The sequence below is a fragment of the Natator depressus genome, chromosome 22, assembly GCF_965152275.1.
Source record: "Natator depressus isolate rNatDep1 chromosome 22, rNatDep2.hap1, whole genome shotgun sequence".
Lineage (NCBI taxonomy): Eukaryota > Metazoa > Chordata > Testudines > Cheloniidae > Natator > Natator depressus.
Window position 1 is genome coordinate 9,855,495 of NC_134255.1, and position 19,945 is coordinate 9,875,439.

The following is a 19,945-nucleotide window of genomic DNA, read 5'->3' on the forward strand; positions in this document are numbered from 1 at the left end:
AGCAGGGTCTGGGACTTGCCCAGCTCCCACGCTCCAGCCAGGGAGTGGGCTCGGGGGCTGCTCTGTGTGCACATGCCACAGATCTGGGCAGCTCCCAGAAGCAGTGACAAGATCTCCCTATGGCTCCTATGTTTAAGGGCAGCCAGGGGGCTCTGTGTGCTGCCACCACCCCAAGCACCGCCCCCACAACTCCCATTGGCTGGGAACTGTGGCCAATGGGAGCTCCAGGGGTGGCACTTGCAGACCAGGCAGCGTGCAGAACCCTCTGGCCGGGCCTCCACGTAGGAGCTGGAGCGGAGACATGCTGCTGCTTCCTGGAGCTGCTTGAGGTACGTACCGCCCACAGCCTGCACCCCTGAGCCCCTCCTGCCCCAGCCCAGAGCCCCCGCCGTCCTCATCCCCAGCCCCACCCCAGAGCCCACACCCCCTCCTGCACCCCAACCCCAATTTTGTCAGCATTCATGGCCTTCCATACAATTTCCATACCCAGATGTGGCCCTCGGGCCAAAAAGTTTGCCTACCCCTGACATAGCGTATTGGACAGATATACAACTTCTTCTGCTGTCTACTACTGACAATTATGTCAATAAGAAACTATTCTCAAGTTGCATCCAATGAAGTGAGCTGTAGCTCCCGAAAGTTTATGCTCAAATATATTTGTTAATCTCTAAGGTGCCACAAGTCCTCCTTTTCTTTTTGTGAATACAGACTAACACAGCTGTTACTCTTAAACCTATTCTCAAGTAGCATCTTATAAACTCTAACAGAGTTTTCCAAACAAAAATGTCTATAAATAGAAAAGGAGTACTTGTGGCACCTTAGAGACTAACAAATTTATTTGAGCATAAGCTTTCGGGATCTACAGCTCACTTCATCCGATGCATTCAGTGGAAAATACAGAGGGGAGATTTATATACCTAGAGAACATGAAACAATGGGTGTTACCATACACACTGTAACGAGAGTGATCACTTAAGGTGAGCTATTACCGGCAGGGGGAAACCTTTTGCAGTGATAATCAAGGTGGGCCATTTCCAGCAGTTGACAAGAACGTCTGAGCTATCTTTGAGATACCACTGACTTCCTGAGGAAACTACAATCCATCGGTGATCTTCCTGAAAACACCACCCTGGCCACTATGGATGTAGAAGCCCTCTACACCAACATTCCACACAAAGATGGACTACAAGCCGTCAGGAACAGTATCCCCGTTAATGTCACAGCAAACCTGGTGGCTGAACTTTCTGACTTTGTCCTCACCCATAACTATTTCACATTTGGGGACAACGTATACCTTCAAATCAGTGGCACTGCTATGGGTACCCGCATGTCCCCACAGTATGCCAACATTTTTATGGCTGACTTAGAACAATGCTTCCTCAGCTCTCGTCTCTCAATGCCCCTACTGCACTTGTGCTACATTGATGACATCTTCATCATCTGGACCCATGGAAAAGAAACCCTTGAAGAATTCCACCTGGATTTCAACAATTTCCATCCCACCATCAACCTCAGCCTGGACCAGTCCACACAAGAGATCCACTTCCTGGACACTAGGGTGCTAATAAGCGATGGTCACATAAACACCACCCTATACCGGAAACCTACTGACCGCTATTCCTACCTACATGCCTCCAGCTTTCATCCAGACCACACCACACAATCCATTGTCTACAGCCAAGCTCTACGATACAACCGCATTTGCTCCAACACCTCAAACAGAGACACACACCTACAAGATCTCTATCAAGCATTCTTACAACTACAATACCCACCTGCGGAAGTGAAGAAACAGATTGACAGAGCCAGAAGACTACCCAGAAGTCACCTACTACAGGACAGGCCCAACAAAGAAAGTAACAGAACGCCACTAGCCATCACCTTCAGCCCCCAACTAAAATCTCTCCAATGCATCATCAAGGATCTACAACCTATCCTGAAGGACGACCCATCACTCTCACAGATCTTGGGAGACAGGCCAGTCCTTGCTTACAGACAGCCCCCCAACCTGAAGCAAATACTCACCAGCAACCACACACCACACAACAGAACCACTAACCCAGGAACCTATCCTTGCAACAAAGCCCGTTGCCAACTGTGTCCACATATCTATTCAGGGGACACCATCATAGGGCCTAATCACATCAGCCACACTATCAGAGGCTCGTTCACATGCACATCTACCAATGTGATATATGCCATCATGTGCCAGCAATGCCCCTCTGCCATGTACATTGGTCAAACTGGACAGTCTCTACGTAAAAGAATAAATGGACACAAATCAGACGTCAAGAATTATAACATTCAAAAACCAGTGGGAGAACACTTCAATCTCTTTGGTCACTCAATTACAGACCTAAAAGTGGCGATTCTTCAACAAAAAAACTTAAAAAACAGACTAACGAGAGACTGCTGAATTGGAATTAATTTGCAAACTGGATACAATTAACTTTGGCTTGAAGAGAGACTGGGAGTGGATGGGTCATTACACAAAGTAAAACTATTTCCCCATGTTTATTCCCCCTCCCCCACTGTTCCTCAGACGTTCTTGTTAACTGCTGGAAATGGCCCACCCTGATTATCACTACAAAAGGTCCCCCCTCCTCCTGCTGCTAATAGCTCATCTTAAGTGATCGCTCTCCGTACAGTCTGTATGGTAACACCCATTGTTTCATGTTCTCTAGGTATATCAATCTCCCCACTGTATTTTCCACTGAATGCATCGGATGAAGTGAGCTGAAGCTCACAAAAGCTTATGCTCCAATAAATCTGTTAGTCTCTAAGGTGCCACAAGTCCTCCTTTTCTTTTTGCGAATACAGACTAACAGGGCTGCTACTCTGAAACCTATAAATAGAAGCAGCTGCTAAAAGAAATAAACATCCCCCTACTGTTTTTGAAAACTACACATTCTGCAAGCTTCTGAAATAGAAAACAATGAAACCGGAAACAAAGAAAAGTTAAATCAGACAGCTCAACTGATCTATGAATCAGAGCAGCTTTTTATTATCCACAGAAGAGATGCAGCCCAGTTTTAATATCCACGGCATTATTAATAACTAGCAAACTACAGCAGAACAGTGGCAAACTGGACAACAGGGGGCCGCTGAATAGAGTGATTTCCGACAATGGAGAAAATGCTCAGTGCAACTGACAAAGGGCGAGATCCCAGATTCGGGAAACAGGCAGTGACAGATAATCCAGGTGGGGGCGGCTCTGGTTTTAAACCCTGAGCTCCCCATGAAGCAGGCCAATAGCACTGGAGCTATTCCACAGAGGGGCACGGAGAGGAGCAGCGATGTTCAGGGCAGCTCGGGGAGTAGAATCCAGGAGTCCTGGCTCCCACACCAACCTGTTCCAGGATCCCACAGAGACTCCCCAGGCCAGCCCCTCAGTCCACTCCCTTTGGAGGTGGGGCTCTTGATGGGTAGGAGGTAGATACAGAGGAGAACTCAGGAACCCTCCCTCACCCTAAGCTCCAGGCATTGCAGACGGAGGAAGCAGTGACTACCCCAGCCCCCGAAAGCCCCTTCATCCTTCAGCCCCTGGAACCTCAGAACGCCCCCCCCGCCTCGTCCAGTTCTCCTCCCCGCCGCCTCTCCCAGCCCCCCCCGCCTCGTCCAGTTCTCCACCCCGCAGCCTCTCCCAGCCCCCCCCGCCTCGTCCAGTTCTCCACCCCGCAGCCTCTCCCAGCCCCCCCCCGCCTCGTCCAGTTCTCCTCCCCGCCGCCTCTCCCAGCCCCCCCCGCCTCGTCCAGTTCTCCACCCCGCCGCCTCTCCCAGCCCCCCCCGCCTCGTCCAGTTCTCCTCCCCGCCGCCTCTCCCAGCCCCCCCCGCCTCTCCCAGTTCTCCTCCCCGCCGCCTCTCCCAGCCCCCCCGCCTCTTCCAGTTCTCCTCCCCGCCGCCTCTCCCAGCCCCCCCGCCTCTTCCAGTTCTCCTCCTCCCCCGCCGCCTCTCCCAGCCCCCCCGCCTCTTCCAGTTCTCCTCCTCCCCCCCCGCCTCTCCCAGCCCCCCCGCCTCTTCCAGTTCTCCTCCTCCCCCCCCGCCTCTCCCAGCCCCCCCGCCTCTTCCAGTTCTCCTCCTCCCCCCCCGCCTCTCCCAGCCCCCCCGCCTCTTCCAGTTCTCCTCCTCCCCCCCCGCCTCTCCCAGCCCCCCCGCCTCTTCCAGTTCTCCTCCTCCCCCCCCGCCTCTCCCAGCCCCCCCGCCTCTTCCAGTTCTCCTCCTCCCCCCCCGCCTCTCCCAGCCCCCCCGCCTCTTCCAGTTCTCCTCCTCCCCCCCCGCCTCTCCCAGCCCCCCCGCCTCTTCCAGTTCTCCTCCTCCCCCCCCGCCTCTCCCAGCCCCCCCGCCTCTTCCAGTTCTCCTCCTCCCCCCCCGCCTCTCCCAGCCCCCCCGCCTCTTCCAGTTCTCCTCCTCCCCCCCGCCTCTCCCAGCCCCCCCGCCTCTTCCAGTTCTCCTCCTCCCCCCCGCCTCTCCCAGCCCCCCCGCCTCTTCCAGTTCTCCTCCCCCAGCCCCTCCCCGTAGGATCCCCTCTTCCTTCAGTCCCCCTCCCCTGAAGGTCTCCCCAGCAGCCCCATGGCCGGGCTCAGGCCTCCCGCCGCTTACCCGCACTGACCGCCCGCAGCCCCCAGCTCGCCAAGCCCCGCAAAGGCGCCTCGGCCGCCACCATCCTGCCTCCCTCGCTTCGGCGCCGCCGGCGCCTTCGAACCCGCCAATCCGCGCTCCGGCCTGGCAGCGACCAATCACCGTCCGCTGTCGGCGGGGGCCGGGGACTGGCTGGCCCGCTGCGCCTGCGCGGGGCGCCCACAGCGGAGCCAATGCGGCGGCGCGCGGAGTGAGCCCCGGAACGGGGAGATGGCGCCTGCGCAATGGGAGGAAGCGAGGCCGGGCCGGGCGGCGCTTGCGCAGTGCGAGGCCCGGCCCTGGAGGACAGCTCGAGCGCAGCTAGTGCCAGCCAGCCGGGGCAGAGCGCGAGCGCGTCTGGGCTGCGGAGCCCCTCGCACCCGGCCTGCAGCGGGGTCCGCATCGTGCGAGCTCCGAGCCCGGCTCCTGCGCCGCGGGGTGACCGCTGCGCTCCGTTCGCCCTGCGGAGACCACGGGGGCTGGGCGCTTGCCAGCAGGGCCTCCCAGAGCACCCCCTTGCCCCCACAGCCGGGGCGCCTCCCCATTTGCACCCCCTTGCCCCCACAGCCGGGGCGCCTCCCCATTTGCACCCCCTTGCCCCCACAGCCGGGGCGCCTCCCCATTTGCACCCTCTTGCCCCCACAGCCGGGGCGCCTCCCCATTTGCACCCTCTTGCCCCACAGCCGGAGTACTCTCGATACCTTCTCGCTGGGGGGGACCCTCCCAGTTGCACCTCCTTCCCCTAGCAGTGGTGCCCCTGCTGCATTGCACCCCCCACACACACACCCCAAGCGGTAAGTGCTCCCGTTTCGTTACCCAGCACCCCACACCCCTTCCTGAGTACTGAAGGTAAGAGGCAGAAGACCCCACACGGGGTGCACTGAATCCCTCGGCCTCCAGCTGCCAAGGGCCCTCCCTTGTAATTCATCTCCGAGCAGCGGCTGCAGACTCCAAGGGCGACCTTTATGCTGCAGCCCTTTCCAAAACAGCAGCAGCTCCTTAGGCTGTTACATCGCTCTTTTAAGCAGCTTTCTAGGCCCTCTCTTGGTAGCATTGGACCACCCTTCTCTAACTCCCCTTCCTAAGCAACAGGAGCCCTCTAGCGCTCTGAGGTTACTCTATCCCCGTCCCCCAGAAATATATATCCCTCTAGTGCCTTTGAGCTGTATTGAACTCTCTTCCATCCTGAAGTCAAGCAGCTTGCTAGGATTGAACCTCACCAAGATCCTTTAGCATTACAGTCTTCATCCCTAAAATTGGATTACATCCGCTTTCCTTATCTGGGTTTCTGTACTGCATCCATTGCCATCGTATTTGAGCCCCTTGAAGAAAACAAAATTCTCAAACGTTGCCACTCTTCCAGTGCTCCCTGGAGTAGTACACCCCATTCCCCACAGCAACCCCATTAGCCCTCTGGGATTGTCCCTCCCTCCCCAGCAGTGAGATGAGCTTCTTTGGGTTTGGGCAGAGTGCAGAGTTGGAGCTGGTGCTGAGCGATGCGGAGAGCAGGCGCAGGGCTGAGCACAAGACTGAAGAGGGCAAGAAGGAGAAATACTTCCTTTTCTACGATGGGGAGACAGTATCAGGTCGGGTCACCCTCACCCTCAAGCACCCAAACAAGCGGCTGGAGCACCAAGGCATCAAGGTGGAGTTCATTGGACAAATTGGTGAGCGGGGAATGTGGGGGTGTGAGTATTGCATGGTGTATTGCCAAGGACTTTAATTGGGAGGGGTGAGGGGAGGGATACTTTGTACCAGCATGGCGGAGTGGGTTGGGCTCACAGCTTCCTAAAGCTTGCTTGCAACACATTCATCCGCCTGCCATCCTGTAGTGATTCCTCTGGTTGGAGTCTGATTGCTCTTTCCCTTCTGAAATTAAAAATGAAACCCCTTCAGTGAGGGCAGCAATACATAGCAGTGCACTGAATGGAGTTTTATTTATTTGTTTTGCATGGCTAATTCCTCCAGGTTGCAAAAAGAAAAGGAGTACTAGTGGCACCTTAGAGACTAACCAATTTATTAGTCTGCTACTCTGAATCCTCCAGGTGGAATATACTTAAATGTTAACACTGGCAAGGTTCTGTCTCCCATTAGCCTAGGAAATGGGAATGTAGTTACAGTGCATCCTGTTCTTGGAAATTGGGTTATGATCCCCAGCGTCTTGTAATTATGCTGAAAAGTCCCTTGATTATCAGAAATTATTTTAAATCCCCTTTTAGGTTTGGACAAGCCATGTGTTCTGTACCCTTGAATCTGTGCAGAAGGGAGGTAGTTCCACTCCTTTTTCAGGTCATTGTTCTCTCTCATCCTATTTTCCTGTTTCTGCTCAGTCAGTGACCTGAGCTCTGAAATATATAGAGTTTTTTAATTCAGATTCAAACCTCCAGGGTTGTTGTTAAGTTTTAAAATCTTGGCAGCAGCATCCCTTATAGTGTATAAGATGGGTTCTTTATTATGCTCCATCCTTTTTATTAACATGTTGCTATGTCTCTAGCTGCATTTACTGTGCTATTGAGTACATTGTGTGTGATGGGAAGGGCTGCTGTGGGAAGTAATGGTTATATTGAGGGCATGAGGCAACAGACCAGCTGGTGTATGTGCACATTTCAGTTATGAGCTATGCCCCAGAAGTGAACTACCCGTGTGGGTCAGCTTCCTTTCCTTTCAAAGCTTGCTGTCCCCAGCTCCATTGATTCTGCTCACCCTGTTGGGGTGGCTAAGCCCCCATATCCACTTGAAGTCATCTGATATCTGAGCTGTTATTCCTGTGATTGCAGTTTGAATTTGGCAATTTTATACTGTGCAAACCCAATTTAGATAAGTGATCCCTCCCCCCATAACAGGAGGGAAGGTGCTTGCCTTACCCACTATACTATTGGTATGAAGAACTAAACGTTTTGTGGACTCGTTTGAGTGAAAAGAAGTGATAAACCCTAGAGTAACTTGCACAGTTTTTATTCGTTTATTAACTCTGTACCATGCATGTGTGGGGCTTTTCAGACAAGACCTTAAATCCAGGGCCCTGTCTGCTCTAAAAATCTCGGTAGAAGCTGTTCATCTGCACATCAATGGGATCAACATTTTCAACTTGAGATGGATAACATTTCCTTGCAAATCCCTTGGCACAGAAGATTAAATTGATGTTTTTCCTCACCCAGCCCCACCACCTTCACTTCATTTCTCTTCTGATTTTCTCCACTTGCACCACATGTTACACTTCTGGGGTCAGAGAAAGCACATAGCTAATTATATATAAACAGGCCCCATTATCAGAAACTGGATTATAACCTGCCTCTGGGTTTAAAATCTCCAGAGTAAACTCAGCATGAGCTTTACTCTCTGCTCCGCCGCTGACTCGCTGTGCATCCTTGGACAGGCACTCCACCCGTCTCATTTCCGCATTTGTAAAATGGGTGCTTAGGTTGTAAACTCTTTGGGGAAGGTGGACTGTGTTTTTGTTCTGTGTTTGTATAGCATTTAGCGCACTAGAGTCTTGGTCCATAACTAGGGCTTCTAGGTGTTATGATATTCCAGAAATAATATTTACCGAGGAGTTTTGAAGACTGATTGATTTGCTCAGTGCTTTGACTTCATGAAGCACTACGTAAGTAGTACGTGTCTATTACAGCTATAAAGAGAGTTTTCATACCCAGACTTGCGGTCCAGGTTGTGCTTGGTTATACTACCTTAAACAAAACAAAAAACAGCCCCAGTAGTCTGAAAGATGGTATAACTGATTGTGCTTCTATAGCACCTTCCATCTCCAAATGCCTCATATTAGGGATTTAGACTCTCAGAGGTGAGGAGATAGGCATTACCCCCATTTTACAGATGGGGATACTGAAGCACCGAGAAGCGGTGTGATTTGTTTAAGATCATAGGGTCTGTGATGGAGCTGGGAATAGAATCCAGGAGTCCTCTGTCTGATTCTCTGGTTAACGTCCAGGACAGTTTCCCCTCTGATGGATGGATAGTGCAGATTCCTTTAAGGACATCAGTCTGTCTGCAGTGACTGTTCTCTGAGATCATCCTAAAAATGGTAGATTTAAAAAAAAGTCAGAATGGAAAACTGTGGCTTTGTTGAACTCAAACTGGGGCTTTTAGTTAGAAAAAACGTTCGTTCAACATGCTGATGTCTTTTTAAATATGAAGAATCCTCAATTCCTCCTCTAAAGGTCAAAGTGCCAATCTCAGCCCCTGGGCAGTAGTTGCTGGGAGCCTAGTACGCTGGCAGTCTGTTTTTTCCCAGTTTAAACTCAGTCATTGCTTTTGGCATTGTGCTGTGAGATGAGTCTGTGTCTCTTTGTATGTCACTCCTGCATTCCTTCCCCATCACGTAAAGGAGCATCCCTTCTCTCTCTTTGTGGAGGTGTATTGAATGGAGAGATGCTTTATGATATGATTGTATTACATTAGTGCGCAGAGGATCCAACCAAGATCAGGGCTTCGTTATGCTAGGTGCTGTACAAACACAGTAGAGATCATTCCAGCCCCAAAGAGCTTCCAGTCTAAAGAGGTAAGGTGGACAAAAGGGTGGACAAGACAAAGCGTTACCGCATATTTTACATCTGGGGAGATTAGACAAACAGTAAGTGACTTGTCCAGGGTCACACGTTGAATCTGTGACAGAGATGGGAGCTGAACCCAGATCTCCTGAGTCCCAGGCTAGTGCTCTAACGACAAGACCACCCTTCAGAAAGCCTCTGCAGCAGGGTTCAGTGGACATCTGATAATGTTTGACCTTGTCTTAGCTGTGACCTCAGCTCCAGATTGTAAGAATTAGGGTTGCCCAAATTTTTCCTAACCAAAGGGCTGTATTGGCAACTTTCTGGGAGCACACCATACAGGAAACTGGAGTAGAGTGCCTTTACCCTTATGTATAATAGCGAACTGAATACAGGTCCCCTAGTGTGTCACTTTCTGTTATCTTGGATCAAGATGGAAAATTACGTTTGAGGGGCTGTAGTTCCTATGGGCCACTTTATATTAAAGATGGTCACTTGGTCACGGCTATGCTTGGAGAACTGCTGGAACAATTGGGAGGGCACAGGAAAATGTCTGCCTTTTCATCTGCAGCTGGTTTGAGCAACTCTTCCACACAGACCCTTGTTCCCTAACATTTCCCTGGCCAGCCATGTAGCCATCATAGAACCACCAGCTCAGCTTTACCCCTTGAAGATGTGTTCTCTGCGTGGTCATATGCTGTGTGCTGGCATAGTGTGGAACTCAATGGACTTCTTAACCTTTTTTTGTTCCCTGGAGCTAACGGGGCTACCTCTGCGCTCACTGCTGCTTAAACTTTCTTTGAGAGACATGAGCAATGATAGATGGAAGCCTCCTAGCCCCACGCTTCTGCTTTGTCTCTGCTTCCCCATTTTGGGGACGTTTTGGGGCTTTGTTTTTTTTACTGGTTAGAAGTCCAGTGCCTTGACCTTGGAGGTGCAGATCTGCAGGAAGTGATGAAAGAAGGGATGGCACTAGCTGCTGATTTGCTCTGTGATGGTTCCTTGTCTTTGCAGGTAATCTGGATATATTAACCTTGATTACGCTGACCCACGTAGATGTTCTGGTTTGTTTTTATAGGTAGGGGTAAGTGAGTAAAGCTGAAGAGACATCATGGGAATCTCCATTCCTGCTTTCTTTGTCTACTCTCTCTTTACCTGCTTTCATGGGAGTGGAATATTTGCTGACCTACTCAACTGTTTTTGACACCAGTCTATCCTGTTCCGTTACCCGTGGGTTGGATATTTTGCATGAGCTCATGGGATATCTTATTTCTTCTCTACTTGTACAATGGAGGATGACTCGAGCAATTTAGGAGGATCCTCAAGCAATTTACAGATACTAATGTAGCAAAGCAACCCTCCAGGGGATGCATAGCTGACCCCATTTTACTGATGGGGGGGGGGGGGGAAGGCAGCATACGGAAGAGGGAAGTATTGAGGGTGTCACAATAAATTAGTGGCAGAACCAAGAATGGAACCCAGGAGTCTAGATTTGCTAAATCGAACCATTAAGGGAGCACTCCTTCCATTGTATTGGACTCTGTCATGCACTTGACAGAGGAGAATGTAAGCCACTGTGCGAACATGGGCTGTCCAGTGAGGGGAACAGCACTGCTGATTTCTAGGGTGAACAAACCAATCTGCAAAATCGGGTTCTCGTTTTTATTGGCACTTCAAAATGAGCTTGGGCCCGTGATGGGTCAAGGACCTAACTGTGCAGCTCTACTCTTTAGACCCTGGCTCACTCCTCTCACTGTGTATCTGGCCCAGTTGGGGCTGGATGAAGCATGGCCCTTTGTGTTTGAACCTCAGGATTTCCAGGGAGACCTTCTCTCTCTGGGAAGTGGAGGAGAAGGGATAGAATAGGGAAGAGGCTTTGTAGGGGACTGGTTCCTTTCTGCCATGCCCATTTCCTGCAGTTCTTCTCCCAAAGCTGACCTACTCACAGAAGAGCGAGCAGCACTGCTTAACCGAGTATTCTCTTCCTAGAGCTCTACTATGACCGGGGAAACCACCATGAATTTGTCTCTCTAGTGAAGGACCTGGCCCGTCCTGGTGAGTTCACCCAGTCACAGACATTCGACTTTGAATTCACGCATGTGGAAAAACCGTACGAGTCCTACACGGGGCAGAATGTGAAGTTACGGTGAGTCTCCTCCCGCTGTCGGGTTTCTCCCGGTCCCAAGGTTCAGCCTTCTCCCTGTGCATTAATTTTCATGCAGTGTCTTTCTAGTAAGAGAGACAGTACCAGGTACCCCAAATGAACACACACCAACAGACAGTACAGCAACACAAGGGTGTAATGCCTGTGTCTAAGAGTCGAATTGGGAAGAATAGATAGAACTACAATCTGTCTTAAATATAATAAGGAACAACTGAAAATCCAGTAGGGAACTGTCAACTTTGACAGTGTGATAACATAGGGTAGTCTACACTGGCAGCGTTAAAGCTTTCACGTGGCTTGTGTAGTCTCGGCAGAGCTCTCCCGGTGCTCTTGGAAAAAAAAAAAAAACCACCTCCATGAGGGGCGTAGCTCCCAGCGCTGGTGCACTGTCTACACAGGTGCTTTACAGCGCCGAAACTTGCTGCGCTCAGGGGTTTTTTTTTTCACACCCCTGAGCGAGCAAGTTGCAGCGTTGTAAAGGGCCAGTGTAGATAAGCCCATAGACTAGGGCCATGGGATATGGGTCTTGCCTTTGAAATCCGTGGGAAATCAGAGCTGAGGAGTGTTAATTGTTTAAAAGGGGCATGTCATTGAAAAGTGATTGAACTGCTGTTAAACTAACCATTTTCTATCATTTTAAAACAAGCTGACAGTAACTTCTAAAATCTGATTTCCCAGGCATTCCAGCCTGAGCTGTTTCCCCCCCAGCAGGGAGGAAGTACTGATAAAATGCTATTCCCAGCTGAGAGGGGCACCACACTCCCAGTTAACCTTGCAGAGAGAACAGAGCAGTGATGATAATTTCTAAAGGTTGTTGAAGAAATTAATTTTTAATCTGTATCTTGCTAGTAAATACACAGTTATCTTATGCCTGTGTCACTGGACTCTCCCTTTTAAACTGAATTGTGGCCCTTCATGTGTGTGCATGTGTCTTGAGCCCCTCAAGCTGCTGCTTGTGTGGGGGTCACAGTATAGTCCCATTTCATGTTTAAACATTAGGCCATGGGGGTGGATTGACAGTTCAGATACTGTGTGTGGGATGCCTAGAAAATCTGTGGAAAATCTACCAACTCCTGTGAACGCCACACGTTTGAAAAGGGAGGTCTCGACCCTTTTTGTCGTTCCTCTTTCTCCCCCCTCTTCTCTCTCTGGCTTCCCCTCTGTTCCTCCAGTCTGCAACTACTTCTTGATAGCTCTTGTCTGTGCTGCAACTGCAGTTGCGCCCGCCGGCCGAAGGCTCTGTGCCTCTGATCCCTGGCCGAAATAGAATGTTCGGTTCTCAACGCCTGTGCCGATGGAATGCAGCGCCATCTTCGGACAGCATGTCAAGCGCTGAGTGCAGTTCCAGCAGCTGTGCAGCGAGCTCAGTAGTAAAATGCAGCCTGTCGTGGCTTCTCTTGTGCATGTGGATCACGCTTGAATTGCTCCTTTTTTTTTTTTTTCTTCTTGTTTAAAAAATAAGGGAAAGCAAAGTCTCTTCTGATTCCCAAACGCTTCCAATTTATTTGGCAATAAAACAGCAATGTCTGGTCATTTGCTTCAGTCTCCAGCAGAGTCAGTTAAATGTGTTTCAATAGTCCTGTAATCGGGCCTGCTTATTTTAATCGTGGCTTAGATGCAAAGAAATGCCTTGCTGACTTGCTGTGTTTCACAAATTGCAAATCCTATTTCAGATTTGGGCTGTCAAGATATGCTGTCACCTTGAAATGTAGTCAACGAGTCAAATGCTGGGGCTGCATTTAAGAGGGCTGGATAATTTTATGATCGATATTTAGTTACCTAGGTGGTGATTAGTGTACTCACGTCTCATGCTTTAGGGCAATAAGCCATAGGGTTCAGGCTGGAACGTCTCACCTATGTACAGCAGCGTACAGTTGCTCAGGTGCACTACAAAGGACTTTCACCCTTCTTCTAAACCATCAGGTATTGGTCCACCCAGTCCAGTAATCTGCCTCCTGTAGTGGACAGGTGGTCTGAGCGGCTCCATCAAAGCCCATGTTCCTCTCTCCTCCGCTCTAACATCTCCCTCCATGGCTTTTGCACCCTTTGAGGTGGTGTGCAAGGGTTCTAATGGATGAGGTGTTCCCCTTGCAGGTATTTCCTCCGAGCGACCGTCAGCCGCAGATTAAATGATGTGGTGAAGGAGATGGACATTGTCGTGCACACACTCAGCACCTACCCGGAGCTCAATTCCTCTATCAAGATGGAGGTGGGAATCGAGGATTGCCTGCACATCGAGTTTGAGTATAACAAATCCAAGTAAGTATCCTGAGAACGGCTGCTGAGTAGAACTCCCTGCATGAGAGGACGCAGCCTGCTGGGTAGGCCGGGTGGGACTCTTAGGGCATGTCTCCACTGCACCAAAAAAAACAAACAAAATACCCCACAGCTGGCTCATGCCAGCTGACTCAAGCTCGTGGGGCTGTTTCATTGCAGTGCAGACTTTCGGGCTCAGGCTGCAGCTCTGAGACCCTTAACTTGACTAGATATGCAGAGGCAGCTCCTGTTGTAAACTTTAGGTTGGGCCCTGTAATTTATCTTAGCTCTCCCTGTTCCCTATTGTGGATGGCAGGCTGTTGATTGACGTGCTGGGACTGTTCCTGCTTTAGATCTCTCCCCTCTCACCACCACCCTGGAATGTGCTTTATCCAGACGGAGGCATCTGCACCCACATACTGAGGGAGGTGCATAGAATTAGGATGAAAGTGGGTTTATTTTACTCAGATTGAGAACTCCCATTGTTCTGAGTCCCGGGTGGCCCAATGGCACAGCTTCTGCTGTTTGCCAGAATGGTGTGATTAAATGTGGGACTATGTGGCTGTTAACTGAGGCACAGAAGTTGGAAATTACCAGTGTAGGCTACATCTAGTCCAGGAGTGGCCAATCTGAGCCTGAGAAGGAGCCAGGATTTACCAATATACATTGCCAAAGAGCCACAGTAATCCATCAGCAGCTCCCCCAGCACTTCCTGTCCGCCGGCAGCCCTGCCGATCAGCACCTCCCCCTCCCTCCCCGTGCTTCCTGCACACCGCGATCAGCTGTTTCGCAGTGTACAGGAGGCTCTGGGAGGGAGGGGGGAGGAGCAAGGGTGCAGCAGGCTTGGGGTGGGGGGGCGCAGGAAGGAGCCGGGGCCTTGGGGTAAGGGGTGGAGTGAGGGTGGGGCCTGAGGTTGAACATTGGAAAGTCGGCACCTGTAACTCCAGCCCCAGAGTCAGCATCTCTGCAAGAAGCCGCATGCAGCTCCAGAGCCACAGGTGGGCCACCCCGATCTAGTTCATCCTTCCCACCCAGTCTTGGAGCCTCCTCCTGCAGGGTGTTGTTTTAAATTACCTAAGCAGTTGCTGCTGGGAGACTTGGATCTTGTTGCTGGGACGTTCTTATGAATGTCCAGCTTAAGATGTCATTTCATCCAATAATCCCACTCAGACTTGCTAATGCCCAGAGAATTGAGCATGAATGCAAAGTTACTGCTTGGAGCAGCCCAGAACGCATGGCTGGGGTGCCCATGGACTCTGAAGTGTGCCCTGAGGAGAATGGGGAAGTGCCTGACAGGCACATTCCAGCTTGTCAACTTGTTTCCTGCTCTGTTGTGCAGAGACCAAAACTGATCTTGGCTGTCTTACCTATCCTCTCAAGGTACCACTTAAAAGATGTGATTGTTGGAAAAATCTACTTCCTGTTGGTGCGGATCAAGATCAAGCACATGGAGATAGATATCATCAAGAGAGAGACGACAGGGACCGGCCCCAATGTTTACCACGAGAATGACACAATAGCTAAATATGAGATCATGGATGGGGCACCTGTTAGAGGTGAGAAGGGGTGGGGAACCATTTACATTCCTCTCCTATAATCTTTGGAGGTCCAGAACCTGTTTTGCACCATTAATTTTTGCCGGAATGTGGGACCTACTGTGAGTCCCATAAAGTTGTCGTCTATCTTCAACTGAGTGCCTCTTTTCTTGTGTGGTAATAGCTGGCTCGTGCATCCCTCTTCACTGGTGAATCTCATGTCAGCTTACAAACGTGGGGGAAATTGAGGCACATTGCTGGTGTCTTTAAGTCTCCTAGCAAGTCAGTGGTACAGTTAGGAATAGACTTCCACTGCTGACCTGGGCCTGGTCTCAGAACATAGCACTGAAAGGTGGTATCTTATCTCATTGCCAATCCCCCGAGATATCTGGTCTCTCTGGATGATAGTGTTCAGCAGTGGGGACCTGCAGTTCTGTTCTAGAACTCCCATGTCAGTCGCTAGAAGGAATGTCGTTCCATTCTCTTTCTCCTCCAATGCTGTGGGCAACGAAGGGAACCCTGTGGTATTGAAGTGGAGGAAGGACGCTTGCCACAAAGGGCACGGCCCTGCTAAGGAGTAAGCATGCTCACTGCTATTCTGTGGGAGCTGAGGGCATTCGACCCAAACCCCATCCAGCAGTGGTAAGGTATGCCAGACTCAGGCGCAGAGTTGCAGGCGTTAGCTTGCTCTGGTTTTACCTTATTGGGCCGGTGCTGTCCTTGTAAGATTTGAATCAGTATGTTGTGCCTACGCTCATGCCTTTTGCAGGGGAGTCCATTCCAATCCGACTCTTCCTGGCGGGCTATGAGCTGACGCCCACTATGAGGGACATCAATAAGAAGTTCTCGGTGCGTTATTACCTCAACCTGGTGCTGATCGATGAAGAAGAAAGGCGCTATTTCAAACAGCAGGTGAGAAAGGGTGGGACTTCGCTGTGCGGTGGAGTGCTGCTTCAGGCACTCCATTATAACTCGCAAGAGAAGAATGTGGGGCAGCCTGGCTGGTGATGTGGGGGAAGATGCTCCTCCCCGGGTACCCACTGGAGCCAGATCATTTGGGGGGTTGGATAGAGGATGCACCTGTCTATCTGGGTCTGTTAGGGATGCTCCTCGGAGAGGGCTTATCTACTGTAATCCCCCTATCAATTCTCTGCGCTGCATTAACCATGGCAAATGTCGCCCCACATACTGGGACAGACCTGGCAGCTAGTGGCTGCCTCTGGCCCATCCTCTGAGGAGTGCTACCATCCAGCCTTCCAGAGGTCTGCACTGCCTGGGCCCCTCTCTTGAAGCTGGAATGGCCTTTCCCAGCTGAAGGATGGAGAGTGGAATAGGCCAGCATATGGGGATGGATGCAAGTTACTGCTCCGGCAGCTTAGGCAGACGTTCAGACCTATGAGTACATCCTGGGTGGGGCCAGCGTAGCCGCTGCACGTCCTAACGGGTCCTGCTGTCTGTGTTCTGACAGGAAGTGGTGCTATGGCGGAAAGGAGACATTGTGAGGAAGAGCATGTCCCACCAGGCAGCCATTGCGTCTCAGCGGTTTGAGGGGACATCCTCCCATGCTGAGGCCACGACCCCCACCCAGCCTGCAGAAAACAACAGCCGGCAGTGAAGGGCCCTGTGGAGCGAGGCTGCTGCAGAACCCAAGTGTCCAGGGCCGGCAGCAGCAATGAGGGGAAAAGAAAACATTTCACCAGAGACTTATGAAAATCAGTATCAGTTTTTTGACTTAATTCTGATCTTCGAAGGACCAGTCGGGTGGGGTGGGGGCAATGTAAGCTACGGCAACCACGGCACAAAGTTGAACGTACCTCAGTGCTCCCCAACCTCCTACGTTACTCTGGGGTCGGCTGCTTTTATACATGCAGGGGCCATTGGGCTGCCTGGCTTTCCCGTTGTCATGAGACCCCTTCAGCATGGCAGTGGGGAGGCGGGAAGGGGAAATTTTGATGCTCCTCCTCGGCGGTAGGTATGTCCCTTTGGGCATGTAGGAAGGCATTTTGCTGCCATCAAGAAGCCCTCGTGAGGTGAGTGGGAGGAGGGAGCCCGATGAAGCATTTCAGCTGGAAGGCGGGAGTGTGCATGTGCGGAGTTTAAGCTTGAGGTATAGCGTGCTTGATGGTCCGTCCCCCCACCCCACCCCCGTGCTGTTCCTGGAGTCTCTGCTGCAAATCGTTATATAACTAGTTGAATCAGCCCTGTGAATAGCAGAGCCAGGTTGTGCAGCGTAGCAGATGATGCTGCCTTTGTGTCCTTGCCTTGGGAGCTCATGGATGCAGCGTCTCGGAGGGCAGGAGGTTTGGTTAACATTTAAAAATGCAGATAGCAGCTGTCTGTGGAATTGACAGGCATATGGATACTGTATAGGGCAGATGAGGTATGGGTGAGCTAGCGGAGCTGCTAGGCAGAGAGTCTGGGAGGAAACTGTCCAGTGAAAGAGAGCGCACAGAGCCTTGATAGTCTCGCCTCTGGGAGGTCAGGCTGTAGTTTGTAATCCATGCTGTATGACCTAGCCACGCTGGGCCCTGGGAAGCTTGTGTATGCTGGAGATAGAAGAGAGTGTAATAGCAGAGCAGTTGTACAGATTCCACATGCTGTGGTGGGAAGCAGTTGCAGTCAGGTCTCTCTAGGAGTTGTACAAGGAAAAGCCTTGCGGTGTGAGAGAGAGCAGCAGCAGTGCAGTGGCCTGTGCAGCCTCTGAAGTGCTGCTGTAAGTGATGGACTGTTTCCCTTCTGGCTTTCTCCTTGTTTCCAATTTATCTGAATGAAACTCTGCTTCATCTGGCCCTAGGATTCACCCCAATGGTGCTGTGGTTAAACCTCATGGGGGCTTCCCTGATTGGCTGAAAATTATCTGAAAGAGCAGCAGGGTGGGACAGGAGGGGACACGGGGGTGTTCTTTAAATGCCCCTGTATGTAAAAGGCTTGAAGGTTACCCCCTGGGCACCTGGGATGAGCTATTAATATTCCTGGCAAATGGGACACGTTTGTTTAAGGAGCTACTGGCCTGTATGTGCTGCTAAGTGAAGCAAAATGGCAGGGTGGCTGGCAAAACTTTCTGGTTCCATACAGTCAGCTCTTGGTCAGTTGGGCCTGATGAGAACAGTAGTGGTGGTGTCTTTGGGCATGAAGCTATCAGGACCTGAGCATGGGATGTCTTTCACTCAAAATAAACTCCATTTAATGTTTTGAGTTAAGTGGGATCATGAGAATGTACCCAGAAGGGATTCAGTCTTCCTTTCAAGTTCAGAGATGGTCTGTTAGACTTAACTGATGGGATTTGGATGTTCTTCATCCTTTTTAGATCCCTTTCTAGGAAGCAGGTAATAAAACCTCCAACCAGCATATGGAGACAAAAACCTGAACTAAACCAAGACATCACTCCCTCTAACGGGAGCGGTACTGATGGTTTTCCTGATGTTCCGCCAGGCTTGCTTCTGATTCTGGAATTTCCTCTGGTTGGATGTAGGGCTGTTCTCTGGCTGCTGGGAAGTTAAAGCATCTTCTGCAACGCTTGTCTCTGTGAGAGACAGTGCCCTGGTGCCTGTAGTGACGGTGGGGTCTGGGTGGGAGGGGGGTGGTGTTTGCGTAGTAAGAAAGCTGCTGTAGTTCAGTGATAGATGTGTTTTCTGCTTGCCAAACTAAGTTTTATTTTCACTCAGTCACATGTAGAGCTATGGTTCTTAACCTAGATGGAGAGTCCTGCTTCATCCCAGGGGATGTTAATTGCCTCTTCTCTGCTGTGAACACTAGTGTCACACCATGTTCTGCACTGTCGTAGTGAGGATGTGTGGCTTACCCTGCCTCTGTATGTGAGAGATCCCTGCTGTGGACTGGAACAGCAGTCTCCTCCCTCAGACCGAAGCACACTCATATTAAAGGCAGCTGCTTTGTTACATCATGTGTAGGGGTAGTGGTGTGCTTTGGGCCTTATGTAGCCAATGAACGTGAACGCTACTTCTGCTCTGCTTCTGCCCCATTGAGAGGGATCCAGGTGTGCCATGGCAATGCACAATCATTTGAAAACAGGTGAGGCTCCCTTTAGGAGACAGTCCAGGTAACAGATGGTATCTGCGGGGCTGAGCCTAGCCCAGCTGCACCTTGACCCACTCTCTCCTTTGCCTCATCTCAAAACAGCCATCCTGAAATCCCTTTGTGCTTGAATACTTCTCTTGGTTGTAGTATGTTGGTGTTAAGAAGCCCAGGGGGTGAACACATCTCTGCATTAGGTGAGTGGTGAAACAGGATCAGTGATGGACCTGAGGAGATTGCCTAAAGATGGAAATCCCCCTCTCCCCAAGTTTCTCAGACAGCATTTGCTTGTCACTCTGAGAGGGATTAGTCAGAAACGGTGCATGAGCCAAAATGTTTCCTTTTGTTAACTTTTCTACACCTCTGTGTCCCCCATCATAGGACTAGGCTTGAGAGTCACCCCGCCCCACCTTTTTACCTTCTCTGATTAGATGATTCAACCTGCTTTCTATTATGCCCTGTGTTTGGGGGTGATGATACCTGCCCCATCTATACTGATTGGCTCTTGAGAGGAGAGACATGAACCTTCAACTCCAAGCCCCGACAGAAAAGAAAAAGCCAACTGTTTAATAAGATGAGCGGGGAGCTATTGTGGCTTTTGCAGTGCACCCCCTGCTGGGTTGTTTTATCTTGTGCTGTGGGTGTCCCCTCCCCTCCAAGCAGCTTCTCACGGGGTGGAGGGGTGCATTGGCACTGAACCAAGCAGTGTGACTTGTAATTTAGCCCCTGCAGTGTTTACATGTTTCTTAATTCATCTTTTCAGTGGCTGTATTTTAAAATTTGTTTGTTTGCCTCTTGGATTAAAAGGGGCCATTCTAGGCTTTCAGATGCCG

General features: G+C 50.8%; 2 protein-coding genes across 2 annotated transcripts in view; one reads left to right on the forward strand and one right to left on the reverse strand.

Moving 5' to 3' along the window:
- The window catches only part of NCAPD3 (non-SMC condensin II complex subunit D3), a 47,559-nt gene extending 42,873 nt beyond the window's left edge, over positions 1 to 4,686 (reverse strand). The window contains exon 1 of the mRNA XM_074936725.1: positions 4,600 to 4,686. Coding sequence (XP_074792826.1) covers positions 4,600 to 4,663 — 64 coding nt within the window. The 5' untranslated portion in view covers positions 4,664 to 4,686. The remainder of the gene's footprint in view (positions 1 to 4,599) is intronic.
- Positions 4,687 to 5,222: 536 nt separating this feature from the next.
- On the forward strand, positions 5,223 to 17,431 carry VPS26B (VPS26 retromer complex component B). Its single transcript, XM_074936595.1, has 6 exons — positions 5,223 to 6,284; positions 11,112 to 11,268; positions 13,381 to 13,545; positions 14,923 to 15,098; positions 15,847 to 15,989; positions 16,546 to 17,431. Exons 1-6 carry the CDS (start codon positions 6,062 to 6,064, stop codon positions 16,690 to 16,692), a joined length of 1,011 nt encoding a protein of 336 aa, XP_074792696.1. The 5' UTR covers positions 5,223 to 6,061; the 3' UTR covers positions 16,693 to 17,431.
- The last annotated feature ends 2,514 nt before the right edge of the window (positions 17,432 to 19,945 follow it).